Source organism: Panthera leo, chromosome B2 (assembly GCF_018350215.1).
Source record: "Panthera leo isolate Ple1 chromosome B2, P.leo_Ple1_pat1.1, whole genome shotgun sequence".
NCBI classification, from domain to species: Eukaryota; Metazoa; Chordata; class Mammalia; order Carnivora; family Felidae; genus Panthera; species Panthera leo.
Genome location: NC_056683.1, coordinates 4,233,116 through 4,247,409, shown reverse-complemented (window position 1 = coordinate 4,247,409; position 14,294 = coordinate 4,233,116). Strand labels below are relative to the sequence as shown.

At 44.7% G+C, this 14,294-nt stretch overlaps 1 protein-coding gene across 11 annotated transcripts in view; it reads left to right on the top strand.

The window, feature by feature from the left end:
- CARMIL1 (capping protein regulator and myosin 1 linker 1) overlaps positions 1-14,294 on the top strand; it is a 309,417-nt gene that overhangs the window by 211,422 nt on the left and 83,701 nt on the right. For all 11 annotated transcript variants that reach the window (XM_042937729.1, XM_042937736.1, XM_042937731.1 and 8 more), the window contains 3 exons: positions 5,123-5,221; positions 12,976-13,104; positions 13,789-13,920. In XM_042937729.1, coding sequence (XP_042793663.1) covers positions 5,123-5,221; positions 12,976-13,104; positions 13,789-13,920 — 360 coding nt within the window. The remainder of the gene's footprint in view (positions 1-5,122; positions 5,222-12,975; positions 13,105-13,788; positions 13,921-14,294) is intronic.

Here is a 14,294-nt window from a genome sequence, read left to right as displayed (position 1 = left end):
AGGCCTCATCGTTTCTCAGCAGGATCGTTACCTCCGCTTTCGGTCAAGGAAAGCCACCTTACTCACGACACATGGGAACAGACCAACGTCTCCAGCCCAGCCCTCCCCAGTGGCTTTTAGAATAAAGCCTGCTCTCCTTGAATTGGCATACAGTTCTGCCCGCGATCTGCCTCCTGTCCTCTGCCACCTTCATTTCTTACCAGCCCTGCCTCTTCGCTTTGCTCTGCTTCAGGGAACTTGTTAGAGGTACAGACTCGTGGGTCTCAGAAACGAGGGCGGGACTCCCCAGCCTGCATTTTTACAAGCTCTCCTCGTGGCTGCAAATCTCAGAATCACTGCTCTGATCTCAATGACCCGCATGCTTCTCCACTGCTGTGCCTGTCTGTCGAGATTGAAGGCCGGTGTCCGCTCATCGGGAGCACTTCTCAGAGCCTCTTCCTCCTCCGTGTGGGGGGTTCCTCAGAATTTCCCGTGCTTGTCTCTGTCCCTGGCCTTGTGCCGTCATGTAAGTTACCGGCCTCCGTGGTTTTTTTTTTTTCCTTCCCGGTGACCATGAACTCGTTGAAGGCAGAGCTTATATATTTTTCATCTTTATAGATTTTTCAGCAGCTAGTGCAGTGCCTGGCATGCGTGTTGGTTGCTCCTTAGACTCTGTTGAATAAAAGAGAATAAGGTAGGGGGTGGGGGCAGGGAAAGCTGTGATGCGGCCACAGAAATCATCCAAGATTCGTGTTCAGAAGCTCTGACTCAATCAAATTCTTTTCAGTTTTGTGACTTCCTTAAGTTACTTAATGTTTCTGAACTTTGGTTTCTTCATCTGTATAAAACATACAGCTAGACAGGAACTATGTTTAGCTGACATTTAACATACAGTTCATGCTGCATGTCTGACACTGTTATAAATGCTCTCCCTAAATTAACACCGGTAAAGTATAAAATAAGTCCATGAGATGGGTTTGCTATAGCCCCATTTTGCACATAAGAAAACCGAAAGGCAGGACGACCAAATAATTTGCCTGTGGTGCCGACGGGGACCGAGCCAGGTAGTGTATGTGAAAAAGCACTTTATAAACCACAGGGCAACTTCGAAATGGTAGCTGTCTTTGTATTTTCCCAGAAGATGTCGGCAGCTTGTAACAAAAGGCCCGTCCTGGAGACACCAGGTTTCCGGCCTGAGACCCGGCAGGCCGGGAGCTTGGCACTCTTCACTTGTGCCTTCACAACAAGAAGAAAAGCTGAGCAGACAGGAGATCGGGCACTCGTTCGATCCCTCAGAGAATCGAGCTGCAAAGTGAACGGTCGCCCCGGAAGCCGGATGGATGGGAATACAGACAATGTCTGTGACTCCCAGCCGAGGGCAGCTCACCAGGGGCCGAAGGTGACAGAGCCAGGAACTCAGAGGAATGCTTAAACAGCAGCTGAGGGATTGCTGGAGGCCCAGTGTAGACCGGTTGAGAGGTTCACAACTCCTAGGGGCCCAGTCTTAGGCCCTGAACCTCTCACGGGCTTCACCGCTAGGAGCCCAACCAGGTTATCACAGGAGAGAAATCCCCTCCTGTTTCTGGCAGGGAGAAGGGGGCAGGTTAACCATTTCGAAATCCCCCCCGGAGGGTGCCGTTGTCTGTCACAAAGGCTTACGCTTACCTGCCCTAGTGGAAGACAGTTAGGTACGCCCAGCCCCTCTAGCCTTCCCGTTTCACATAAGGGAAGAAAAATACATGGCCAAGAAACATTTTGGCAGGTCCCAGACCAGGGACTCGGGCCCACTAAAAGAAACCCTAAATTTAATCATAGGATTACAGAATGATTCCCCTCCCTAACACCTTACCACCACATCAGGTATAGTGACAGAGTGGATTACAACTGAGCAAAGCTGTGAGGCACTCTGTTTAAGAAGGGGTCTCTAGGGAAATCCCCAGACAACTAGGGAGATAAAAACAAGGACATGGGAGGAAATTAAGTCTCTTGCACATACAGCTACAGCAGGCATTGAGCACAGCCCAGCTTCTAGCCAGAAGAACATCAAACAGCACATTAAAAGTCTGATTGTCTCAGTGCCTATTACCACATACATCGTATCCAGTTTTTGCCAAAAAGAAAATTACAAGACATGGTAAAAGGCAAGAAGAAACACAGTATGATGAAGAGGCAAAGCAAACATCAGAACCAGTGTCAATATACACAGATTTTGGAATTATCAGAGCATTGAAAATAACTGACTAGCATGTTGATGGCTGTAATGGAAAGAGTAGGCAGAGAGATAGAGACTCTAAGAAAAAAACGAAAGGGAAATAACTAGAGATCAAAACCACTGTAACAGAAATGAGAAATGCCTTCTACGAGGTCATTAGTGGACAGGACACAACTAAGGAAAGAATCATGGAGCCTGCAGATATGTAGAAACTTGGCCAAACTGAAAAGCAGAAAAAAGGAATGGGGGGAAACACCAGAACAGAATATTCCCGAACTATGGGACAGTTACATCCGTAGAAGGGGACTGCCAAAGGAAGAAGAAGACAAGGGAACAGAAGAAATCATGGAAGTAATAATGGCCGAGAATTTTCCAACATCAGTGATCGACACCAAACCACAGATCAAGGAATCTCAGAGAACACCAAGGAGGATAAATACCAAAAAAATCTACTTATGGGCATGTCACGTTTAAACTGCAAAGAAACCACAGACAAAGAGACAATCTTGAAAGAAGCCAGATAGAGTAGAAAAACACCTCACGTATTGAGAAATAAGGATCAACGTTATATCAGACTTGGGTCAGACATCATGCAAACAAGAAGAAAGTGGACTTTGGGGCGCCTCGGTGGCTCAGACGGATGAGCATCCGGCTGTGGTTTGGGTAATGATCTCACAGTTCATGAATTCGAGCCTCACATCGGGCTCGCTGCTGTCAGCACAGAGCCCCCTTCAGATCCTCTGTCTCCCCCTCCTGCCCCTCCCCCGCTTGTGCACGCGTGTTCTCTCTCTCTCTCTCAAAAATAAACACTAAAAAAATAAACAATTGTGTGTTTTCTTTAAAGACAAATCTGTATTTCTCATTTTTTCCCCTATAATGCTTACTATACTCTTATATATTCAAGTTTTCATTTTAACAGAAGTCTGTCCCCTAGAAGAAATATGCTCTTTAATTTTACTCTGCTAAAGAACAACATTGTGATCCTGGAACTCAATCTTTCGAAGTTGGGTTTGGGTTTTTTGTTTTTCGTTTTTTGTTTTACTGTAAGATTGCTACATTGAATACAGGTCTTTTTGCCTTTTGTGTCGCTGCTATTTTCAGCTGTTTTCAGCAGTGAGATGAGGCATCAGTCAGCTGTAGACGGTCTTCCGGGTCACTGCTGCCCAGGGGACTGGCAAACACGATAATGACACTTTGGACCCTACCCCCCGCCCCCGCACTTGACCTCAGTCAGGCCCTCTGTCCTCAGCCTCTGGGAGGCGGGTTCTCTGTCCTCGGTCTGGAACGTCGCAGGGAAGGAAGGTTTGCCCTGCTAATCCAAGATGGTGAATACTCTCAGTGGTGATGTGTGTGTGGTTGATATTAAAGTGACTGAAACAGTGTTACTCTTCCTTCTCCTTGTACTGGCTTTTGGAAATGAGCTTTGAATATTATTTTTTTCTAAAACAAAATTGCCTTCGAGCTTAGTCTGTGCAGCACCCTTGGTGGCCCTAGGGAAGGCCCTGGAAACACATGGGACAGCCTTGGGTGCACGGCTTGCGCGTGAGCTGAGCGTCCTAAATAAACAAGCTGTTCCCACAACCGGCCCCCGGCCAGCGCTTCACGAGGCCACATAAAAAGAACAAATAACAAAGCAAAAGCGTCCAAAGCTGGGTGGCAACGTGTGTGCCTGTCATAGTTCAGCCAAGAATCTTGTTTTTTAGCAGAAACATTTGCCATCGATGATCATGTCACCTTGGAAAGAGATGACTCTTCGGGAAGCAGCAAGAGAAAATTAATGTAATAAAATGTCGTGGTCTTAATGTGTCACTTTAATGATGTTTCATTTCAGGGATCTTTTCGTTTTTTTAATTCCTTCATTTATGTTTAGTAGAAAGGTACATTTTCTTCTGCTTTATGGTTTCCAGGGGTGATGGTAATTATAGTCTGTATTTTAATTGTCCCTAATTGGTATTAAGTAGTAGTCATTTAAGCATATGGAAAATTAAAATGAAAGTGTAATAATACTGAGAGCCTCACAGTTGTTACAAGTTCTTAACCAGGGAACTACAGTGACAAATTAAAAGCCAAATGGCTAAGTGTTGTTATTAAAAACACACGAAAACAACAACTGTGAAAAAAAAACCAGATGGTGCGATTACCCATCTCACGTCATTCTTTACAGACATCTTCAGAGGTGTCCCTCAGTCCCTGCAGTTCTTGTTCAACTTTGCGTGTTGTTCTTAAACACTTCATTTCAGTCTAGTTATCGTTTGTACGTTTGAATTTTTAATAGGAGATTGTGTATAAAAACACAGATGGTCAAGCGGCTTCAAGCGTTCTTCTTTTCTGTGGAAATTCATTTTCTTATTTTCTCAACTTGTGCTAAAATCAGTCCCTTTTTTGAGATCATATGAAAACCCCATGGACTGATGAAACCGGTGTATGTCTTTGAGTTGTGCCAGCCTGTATCCTTCAAACTTGTGCCTATTTTCTCCTTTTCTTCCCTGAAAATAGTTTTCTCAGTGCTGGCGGGTTCTGCCACATAAAGGCTGAGAGGTTCAGTGGGTACCATCCACACACCGTGGGGTTATTTCTGTAGCTTTGGAACGGTTGAGTGGTTAAAGACTCGTGAGGGAGAGACCGTGATTGTGTGCGAGAAAGCAGGGACGGGGCCTCGAACCGTGTGAGCGCCGAAACCCTTGCCGATCTCCGTCGGCTACCGAGTCACGTGAAAACACTCCCATTCCCTGCAAGTTACATTTCGAACTCAGACACCGAGAATGCACAGCCAGTTTCCCGTGTCCTGGGTTGTGTCCGGGGTCAAGGCACAGGCGGCATTGGGAATCCGTGCTTTGGTTTCAAGTTCAGCACCTGGGCTGTTTCGCTTGTAACTTCTCTGTCTGCCGAGTCCACACGTGTTCTTGAGAGGTGCGTGTGCTTGATTTTCAGATAGAAAACTATCTGCTCCGGAATCACGAGACCAGGAAATACCTTCAAGAGCAGGCCTACCGCCTGCAGCAGGGCATTGTCACCAGCACCACGCAGCAGGTAAGAGGACACCGGTTTCTCCTACTCGCCCGTGACAGACATGCAGCGGGGGGCACAGGATTTCTGTCGCTGGAGTCATCCCCAGTGGGACAATGAGAGCTGGTTTCTGAAAATGACAAGAAACTGAAGTGGAGTTTAGGGGAAGATACAGAGGGAGGAAAATGTAGGCTGATTCCAATGCTAGAAATGCACTTTTAATCGCTGATGATTTTGTGCCTTTTGTCGGTAAAGTGTATTTTGGATTTCCTCTTGGGATTCTGTCTCTCCCTCTCTCTCTGCCCCTTCCCCACTCGCCTGCTCTGTCTGTCTGTCTGTCTGTCTCTCTCTCTCAAAATAAATACATAAAAAAAAAACAACAGGTGCCAGAGAGAATCAAAAGGCTGTCTTACAAGGAAACTAGAACCATTTCTTAGTGTCTCCATCCCAATTACTAGACGCAAATGAGGTGATGTCATCAAAGTTCAGAGGGGGATTTATTTTGGACCATGAACTCTACACCTAGCCGTTCTGTCGAATAGCTATGAGGACAGAATTAAAATGTATTTGGACACGGACTCGGAAATTTTACCCCCAGTATTCCCTATGCAAAAAAAAAAAAAACAAAAAACAAAAAAGTTCGTTGAGGAAATTCTCCAGCATAACAATAAAAATCAGAGTGCACAAGATGAGGTATAAGGAAGAAACTGCAGCAGAAATGAAAGCCCTAAAGTCACAAAAGCTGAGGGAAAGCTTTGCAAAATTGCCACTTGGGACAATCCACTTGGAGCTGCAGGGTTAAAAGACAGGATTACATTTCTTTCTCTTTGTATTCCGTGATTCCACAATTCTGTAAGTGCATTTTAGCGGGTGCAAAATTTTAACATCAACCCAGACAGGAAGGGAAAGCCTAAGCATGGTTCCACTAAGAAATGTGAATGCTGGGGGCGCCCGGGTGGCTCGGTTGGTTGAGCGTCCGACGTCAGCTCTAGTCACGATCTTGTGGTTTCTGGGCTCGAGCCCAGCGTCGGGGCTTGCGCTCTGTGTCTCTCTCTCTCAAAAATAAATAGACATTAATTAAAAAAAAAAAGAAATGTGACTGTTGTGAATCTTAATGTAAAAGTACTGATACTAACTAAAGTTGGGAATTGGAGAGAGAGAAAGTTGGGTTGGAATGTAGGTAGGCTGAAATTTTAGTTTTTATTTCATGGAATCAGCCTCTTTTCTATCATTCTTTTTGTTGTTTTAATTGTTTTTGATGTTTGTTTTTGGGAGAGAGGGAGACAGAGCATGAGTTGGGGAGGGGCAGAGAGAGGGGGAGACACAGAATCCGAAGCAGGCTCCGGGCTCTGAGCTGTCAGCACAGAGCCCGACGTGGGTCTCAAACCCACAGCCTGTGAGATCATGACCTGAACTGAAGTCGGACGCTTACCCGACCGAGCCACCCAGCTGCCCCATCTGTCCTTCTTAAATCAAAAATACAAATAGAGTTAACTCTATTGGAGTTTAAATAAAATAATTAGGAAAATACCAGTGTAAGTCTACTATTTAAATTAAAAATGGAAGCCACCAGAAGAGTTTAAGAAGCAGCAGGTTTCCAAAAGTGTCTGGGCGGGTGAGAGGGGCTGACAGGCAAAGTTGGTTGTTTGAGACCATTTTTTAATGGTTTGCACTATTTTCTTACCTTGTGCAAATGTCATTTAAAAAAATTTTTTTAAGTTTATTTATTTTGAGAGAGACAGAGACAGTGCAAGTGGGGAGAGGGGCAGACAGAGAGTCAGAGGCACAGAATCCCAAGCAGGCTCCGTGACGTCAATGCAGAGCCCGGCACGGGGCTTGAACTCATGAAACTGTGAGATCATGACCTGAGCCGAAACCAAGAGTTGGATGGTTAACCGACAGAGTCACCCAGGCGCCCGTCTTTTTTTTTTTTTTAATTTTTTAAAAAGTTTATTTATTTTTAGAGAGAGCAGCTGTCATTTTAATTTTTTGCTGTTGCTTTCTCTTAAAAGAGAATGAAAGCAAAGTGTCCATAATAAAAGCATCGTGTCTAATATTCCAAGTAGGTAGAATTATAGGGAAGATTGCTTAGGTCTGCTTAGAGGTCTATGAAAGCGTGTTCACCAGAATGTTCATGTGTTCTCAGAATGTTCATGTGTTCTCAGGGAGTGTGATTAGGTGAGTTTTATTCTCTTACATCACAGTGTTCTTTGAAACCTTTACAGTAAACCTACATTCTTGGTATAAGAAAAAGTAAAGTGATGCGTGTTGAAAAAAAAGAAAAATAGTGATTATGAATACTGGTGGAGTTTTGAGAAAGGAAACAATAATTTGCCTTTACCCATGCCTTAAAAATCTAATTTTTTTTTTCCTGCAAGGGACTAATATTAGCTTAGTACTTTATGGTTTACCGTTCCTTCCTGGTTTTAGTGGTGAATATTAAAAGCGACGAGAGCACTAAAATCTTATGTTGAACCTTTGCCTTGGGTTCCTTTATGAGCTGTCTTAACGCAGGCTTTCCTTACTACAATATCCTTCCGACCTCCCCGTCATTCACAGGGGATTTTGCCCATCTGAAAAAATGACTGCAGCAGCCTTTAATGCTGATTCTTAAAAGTAAGTTTCGTCTTCTCAACCTAGAGGAAATTGTACACGGGAGGCGTCATGCAGATGTTTAATTCTGTGTGCGTGGCATCGGTCTGAATTATTTGAGTCATTATGTTGTAGGTATATTGCCACCTTTTCTCTCTGGGGATTTCTTAGGACATTATGATTAGCACATTTTGAGACATGATCATCGTTTCGGTCACTTGAGGAGAGATTTACCTCCTTCCTGTTGAAACTTCTTCTCCAAGTTTCCAGAAGTCTGAATACAGAAAGAATAGACCCTCTGCGACGAATGTCCCTGCCGGCCGCGTGGCCAGTCATCATTCCCGGGTGACACGGAAGGGATTAAAATGTTGTCATGAAACCATGGCATCTCATAACTGCTATGGTCTTTCTTTGTTTAGGAAAGACCCCTACGACATCTCACCCCACCTCCGCTTGCAATCTCTTCTTTTCCTCCTCATAAACTCTCTTCATCAGGACTCAGCAGACCTTTTCTGTAAAAAAAAGAAATCAAATAGTTAATATTTTCGGCCTTGCAGCCTGGAAGGTCTCCCTGCGTCTACTCAACTCTGCCGTGGGGGAGCAGGACGACCGTGAATGCGGTGGCTCTCCCAATAAAACTTTATTTATAAAAACAGGCCCAGAATTACCGGTAGATTGCCAAAACTCAGCTCTTCTCACCCTTAAAGTTTTCTGACCGTTGGAAAAAAGGGGGGAGGGCAGTTCTATCGCCTACAGCCATTTACTCAAAACAGCCTCTTCCGGCCTCTCCTGTACGGTTTTTATACTCCCTTTCTGGACTCCTTTCCTACTATGTCCCTTTGTAACCTTTCCACGTGTGTCCCCATCTGTGTACTGAAATGACCCTCTCAGGGGTCTCGGTCACCGAGTCCCCGAGCTTTTTCTCCCTCTTCATCCGTTGACGAGAGGAGGCAGGATAGTGTAGACCACCCGGATTTAAGGACAGTGTCTGCTTTCCCTGTGGGTGTGAACTGATGTTAGGTACTTAAACCTGTTTAAGCCTTGCTTTCTTCATCTGTGAAATGGGGAGACCATTCTGAAGGTGGTGAGAGTATTCACTGAGATAACGCTTGCGAAGTACTTGGCTCCCCAGCAGTGAACCGTTCACGTATTTTGCTGCCATTATTCTTACTGTCACGATGATCGTCGTCACTGTTGGCTGCCTCATCTTTCCTAAGACTTGCTGCCCGGTTCATTGACAGCGTGCTGTTTTGCGTATCTTTCTGCCTCTCTTGGTTCTTATCTGTCTCCTTTCTACAAGACTCTTTACCCTTTCATCTTCCAAATGCAGTCCTTTGTCTACGTTTTGTCCTTAGTGCTCATTTCCTTTAGCTCTTTCATCCACTCTTACCGTTTCAATGCTCTCATCTGTGGAGGACTCCTGGGTCTCTCCCTGTTTCTTTCCAGAAAGTCGTATCTTTTCATCCACTTGAGCGGCATCTCTGAGATACAGGGTCACTGAGATGAAACTTGTCCCTTGGAACTCTTGATTTTATCATTTATCTCAGTGGCATCACCAGTCACTGAGGATACCACCCTTGGGGTCATCTTGGCGGTCTCCTTTGACGGACCGACCCAGTGGGCGCTGTGCCCACGTGTCTGCCCAGCTGTTCTTTCTTTTCCAATTCCATTGGCGGCTCTTGGGTATTTTATCGGCTCACGCCTGCCTCTTCTTTTGCAAGTACTGTGAGAACTGGTGCGTCCACCCTCTGCGGTCTGCAGCCCATGTCCTGTGCCTCAGGCAGGGAAGCTGAGTCCCGAAGAGTGTTACGGGTGAGGATTTTTACACGTTCACAGTTGTGGGAGGAGGAGGGGACAGATGCCCCCTGCCTTGTACACTGTGTTCGGTCTCCTTAGCCCGTGCCTGAGTCTCGCACTATCTTGCCCATCAACTTGCTAGTCTCATCTCCCCCAGTAAAGTGCCCCTGTTCCTAAGCAGGAAACAGGTATCTGGATGTGCCGTTGCTTATGTTTTGTCTTTTGCTTAGAATTCCTTTCTGCTTTCTCAATCTGGGCACATCTTTCAGGACCCAGTTGAAAAGCCACCTTCAACCTCAACTAGATGTGATCCCTCCCTTGGCTCCAACCTTGCACAACTTTGTATCCTTCCTCCGTTCACTGAATACGTGTTTACGGTCTGTCACGTGGCAGGCACTACTGTAGGAAGTGAAACTTCTGGGCGTGAACAGAATGTGGGTGCCCTTGTACGTAGCCCTTTATGTCTTGTGTTCCTGTTACTTGTGAATATTTTTCCACTTCCAGACTTTTAAGCCGCTTGCTGGCAAAAGACGCATCTCATTCAGGACTGAATCTCTTTCTGTTTTAGGTGTTCAGTATATTTCTCTTAAAGTGAATAAAGAAATTAACGTGGAGGGGGATAGAATTTTCTGCAAATACAGTATTTGCTGGAACTGAGAACACTTGTAACAGGTGGAGAGCAGTCAAAGATAGCATTTATTACTAATAGTTCTAAGTCCTGAACTTGGGTTCTACAGCCCAATATATCTGAAAAAGCCTGAATAGTTACCAGAAATATGAGTTCATGGTATGATTCAGCTGCCAGACGAGCCACGGTGACTTGTGCTACATTAAAGAATACTTTCTATAGTAAGGAAATACACACACTGAGCATGTGTATTTCATGAGTGTGTAAATGGAAGCGAAAATTCAGACAAGGGGCCGGGCATGGGCAGAGGGTTGGGGACTGTAAAACTGTCACCGTAGTAGAATGGCAGGAGGAACCAGGAATGTGAAGCCCGAAGACAACCAGAATTAGGGAAGAAAAGATAGCTGTGTTGAAACATATGCACGACAGTCCCGTGGAAGAGAGTGTGTGATGATCGTTCAGGGTGTTCTCCAGGGCAAGGCACGGGGCCTGTAGGAAGGACACGGGAAGGCGGATTGGGACTCAAAATAAAGGAGACCGTGTCCACGAATGACGGAATCCATTTCCTGAGAAGGAAGTGAGCTTCTCAAATGGCGGTGGTCCACAGCTTTCCCCGGCTGCTTGAGAAGAGAGGAGCACTGGGGTGGTTAAGATAAGAGCCTCGGTGCCGCCATCCACTATGAGGCCTTTGATGGGCCAACCCAAGGGATGATCGTTTTTCAGCTTCTAGTCTCTATTCTTTTTCACATTTGTGTACCTTAGGCACTTGAATTTGAACTGGTAGTCAAAATCCTTGATTCTAAGTTTGCTCTCCATGTAATCATTCTGTGTCATCTTCTGTAGGCTAACTTTTCTGGGCCTTGAGCTCTTTGGTTGTAAAGCATCTGGACGCGAGCTATTGGGCTGTTTGTTCTAAACCTTAGCGCGGATGTGTTCAGAGGACTCTTTGAGTCTTGTGAGGTTTTGTGTCTTATTTGAATGGAACTAACTTTTCATGTTTCTTTTGGACGTAATTTTTAAAGTTCCGCCTAAAGACCGTGGTGTGTTGGGTTCACTGGAAACTTGTCTCCTTGGCGACTGCCTGGTGGCATACCTTCCAGAAGTTTCTCTGGTCTCCTGATTAGTAAGGACGACCACCTTTGTAGTGCCTCATCCACATGCCTCTTGAATTAGTCTTGGGTGGCCTCAGACATATATCACTTCCGTTTTTAGTATGTGGTTTGTCTTGTGAAATTAAGTATTCCTTCTCGGGAAGATATGAATTATAGATGACCTTCTTTGCCTCGGGAAGCACAGATCAATACAACAGTTGGAAGAGTTAGAATTTACATCAATTAAGAAGATTTTGAAAAATATATAGTTAGTTCTCTGCAGGGCATCGTGAAAATGCAGAAGGTGAAGATATCGCTGCCTGCAGCTTAGATTTTAGTTAGAAGCATTATTCATAGAACCGCTTTTTCCTGTGGGGAGTTCCAGATACCTCCCTTCTGTAACCTCGGTACGTTGTATAGTAATGGGAGCTCTTCTTAATGTACATTAATGTTGACATTAGTGACCCTTTGTCAAGGGAGTAGCTGCTTTGAGTGGTGTTATTTTACTGGTTGTCTTCGTAATACACCAGAAAGGAAGATGGGGTAGATGTCACGAACCTGACTTTCTAGAAGAGGAAGGCGGGCCAGATGTAATCAGACCTTAAGTCTTCTGAGCAGCGCAGTGAAGTTTTTATTATGGCAGAATTTATGGGGGAAGGAGAGCCGACGTTGGCTTCCTATAGTTGTTACAGGAGATCATTGAAAATGGAGCAAGCAGGAATTTAAATAAAAATAATGCTAGATTGTCACCTCTGCCAAATGAATTATCAGATGGGTTGAGACTCTGGATATGTTAGGTCTCTGGGAGAATTAATTCTTTTGTAAGGACACGAAATAGCCTGCAGTTCTGATCAAAATGCCGAAGGAACTTTGCAGACCACGCTGTTTATCTCTTTCTTTAGAATTCTTAGCTCTCTTCATGCTTCTTCTATAAATACAAATACGAGCGGACATAACCTTGTCCTTCTGTAGTATGTTTTGTCCGCACTAGTGATCTATCACCTCCCTATGGGTTTCACGTTGAAGTCCATGGAGTAACTGAAAATAGCTCTGATGCAGTTAACCTGGGAGAGGGGCTTCAATGGAATAGAAACTAAACATCATCGTCGCCTATGTTAATATGATAAACCCTCAACTTGGCTTTCTCGGGGGAGGGGTGGCTTTTAATTTATATGGAAAAGTACCTGATAGAATTGAATTAGCTTTAAAAATGTTCATTTCCAGCGATGTTGTGATTGTCACATGGAGACCAGCTGGCCCTGGGCACCGTTTTGCAGTCATTTCAGCCGTCTCCAAATTGCACACTCTGTTTCTCTGTTACCTAAGTACCTAGCACTATGTCTGACACAGAGGGTACTCAATAAAAGTTAATGAAGGAGAGTTACTGCCTAGCTAAATGTCACCGAGTACCCGTGACATTCTGAATCATCCAGAAGGATGCACTTTTGTTCTACGTGTTGCATTTCCTAAGGCAGGAAAAGGGACTCCAGTCCCTGAGATGTGGTACCGGCGTTAATGTTGCCAAAGCCTCCTTATGTGAACAGATAAATAAATAAGTGGCTGGAGGCTGCCTCCTCGAATGTTCCGCTCATTCGTTCTGTGTTTCCTTCCGTCGTAACACCGGCTGTGCTGACTTGGGTGCCGGCTGCCATTTTGACTGCATGGAGCAGATGATCGACAGAATATGTGTGAAAGTACAGGACCATCTCAACTCGTTACGAAACTGTGCGGGAGACGCCGTCCAGGAAGATTTAAAATCAGCAGAAAGGCTCATGCGTGATGCCAAGAATTCTAAAACGGTGAGTAGCACGTCAGGCTACGTGAGAAACTTGTGTAATAAAAAAGTTTGTTTTAATTTCCATTTTAGAAACCAGTTCCACCTTTTGTTAATCTTTCTACCCGATTTCGAGGTTATTAACAAGGGGCAGAGTGAACGGAGTTCAGCTTTGCTTCCTCTCTGTGATTCACCCGAATCACCGGCCATCGACACACAGAATAAAAAGTTGAGTAGGATAAAAAGTGCAATCAAGCCCTGAATAAATGGGAGGTAGGGTTGTCGTTTAAATGAGGAACAACTCCTTCTTCAGTCATTCTGCTTCCAAGCTGATGGCGTGAAACTCCCCTCTGGCACCTTAAAGAAAGCTTCTTTCTAAGTAGAATTTGGTTCCCCAAGTGTGACTTGACTAATGGGGTCAGAAAACCTGGAGCCCTGTCCTGGCTCTGCTCTTGGACTCACACGATCACGGAGTGTTAGGAGTAGGAAGTCCTTGGGCATTCGTACCCCAGATGAGGACATCAAGGGGCACAGAGCTAACGTACGGTTATGGTCTCAAAGCTGGACCCCTGTTTCTAAATCTGTATTAAAGAGCCTTTGATCAAGAATACATAATCTCTAATAATATTTCTTCATCCTTTTTTACTAACTCTGCAATGACTTTGGTGCTTATTTAATTACAGAGAGGTGATTTGTACTTTTATTACAGTTGTTACCAAACTTATACCACGTTGGTGGTGCATCTTGGGCGGGGGCCAGTGGCTCGTTATCCGGTCCAATTCAGGAGACCCTGGAATCAATGGCTGGAGAAGTCACGAGAGTCGTAGATGAACAACTAAAGGTTTGTGGTTTCTGTTATTTTGGAAAACGAAATCGTTGTGACCTCGCTATGTATTTCATGCCATAGCTACTGACGTTTTCTAGACCTGTGTGTCCGTGTGTGTGCGCGTGCACCTGCCCACACGTGCATGTGGTAGAGAGCGAATGCTGTGCTTTTCTAGCTTCGTTTCTAAGTTTTGGAATAACTTCTTACATCATGAGATCAAGTGAAACCTAGAGAATGCCATTTTATTTTTGGTGGTAAACCTCTAAATGTACTTTACCATCACCACTGATAAGGGAACGATGGATTTCTACGTATGAGGCAGAAAGAGAAGACTGCTTTAGGGAAAAAATAACTTGTGTGACTACATTTGATTTAGAGAACAGGAAGGA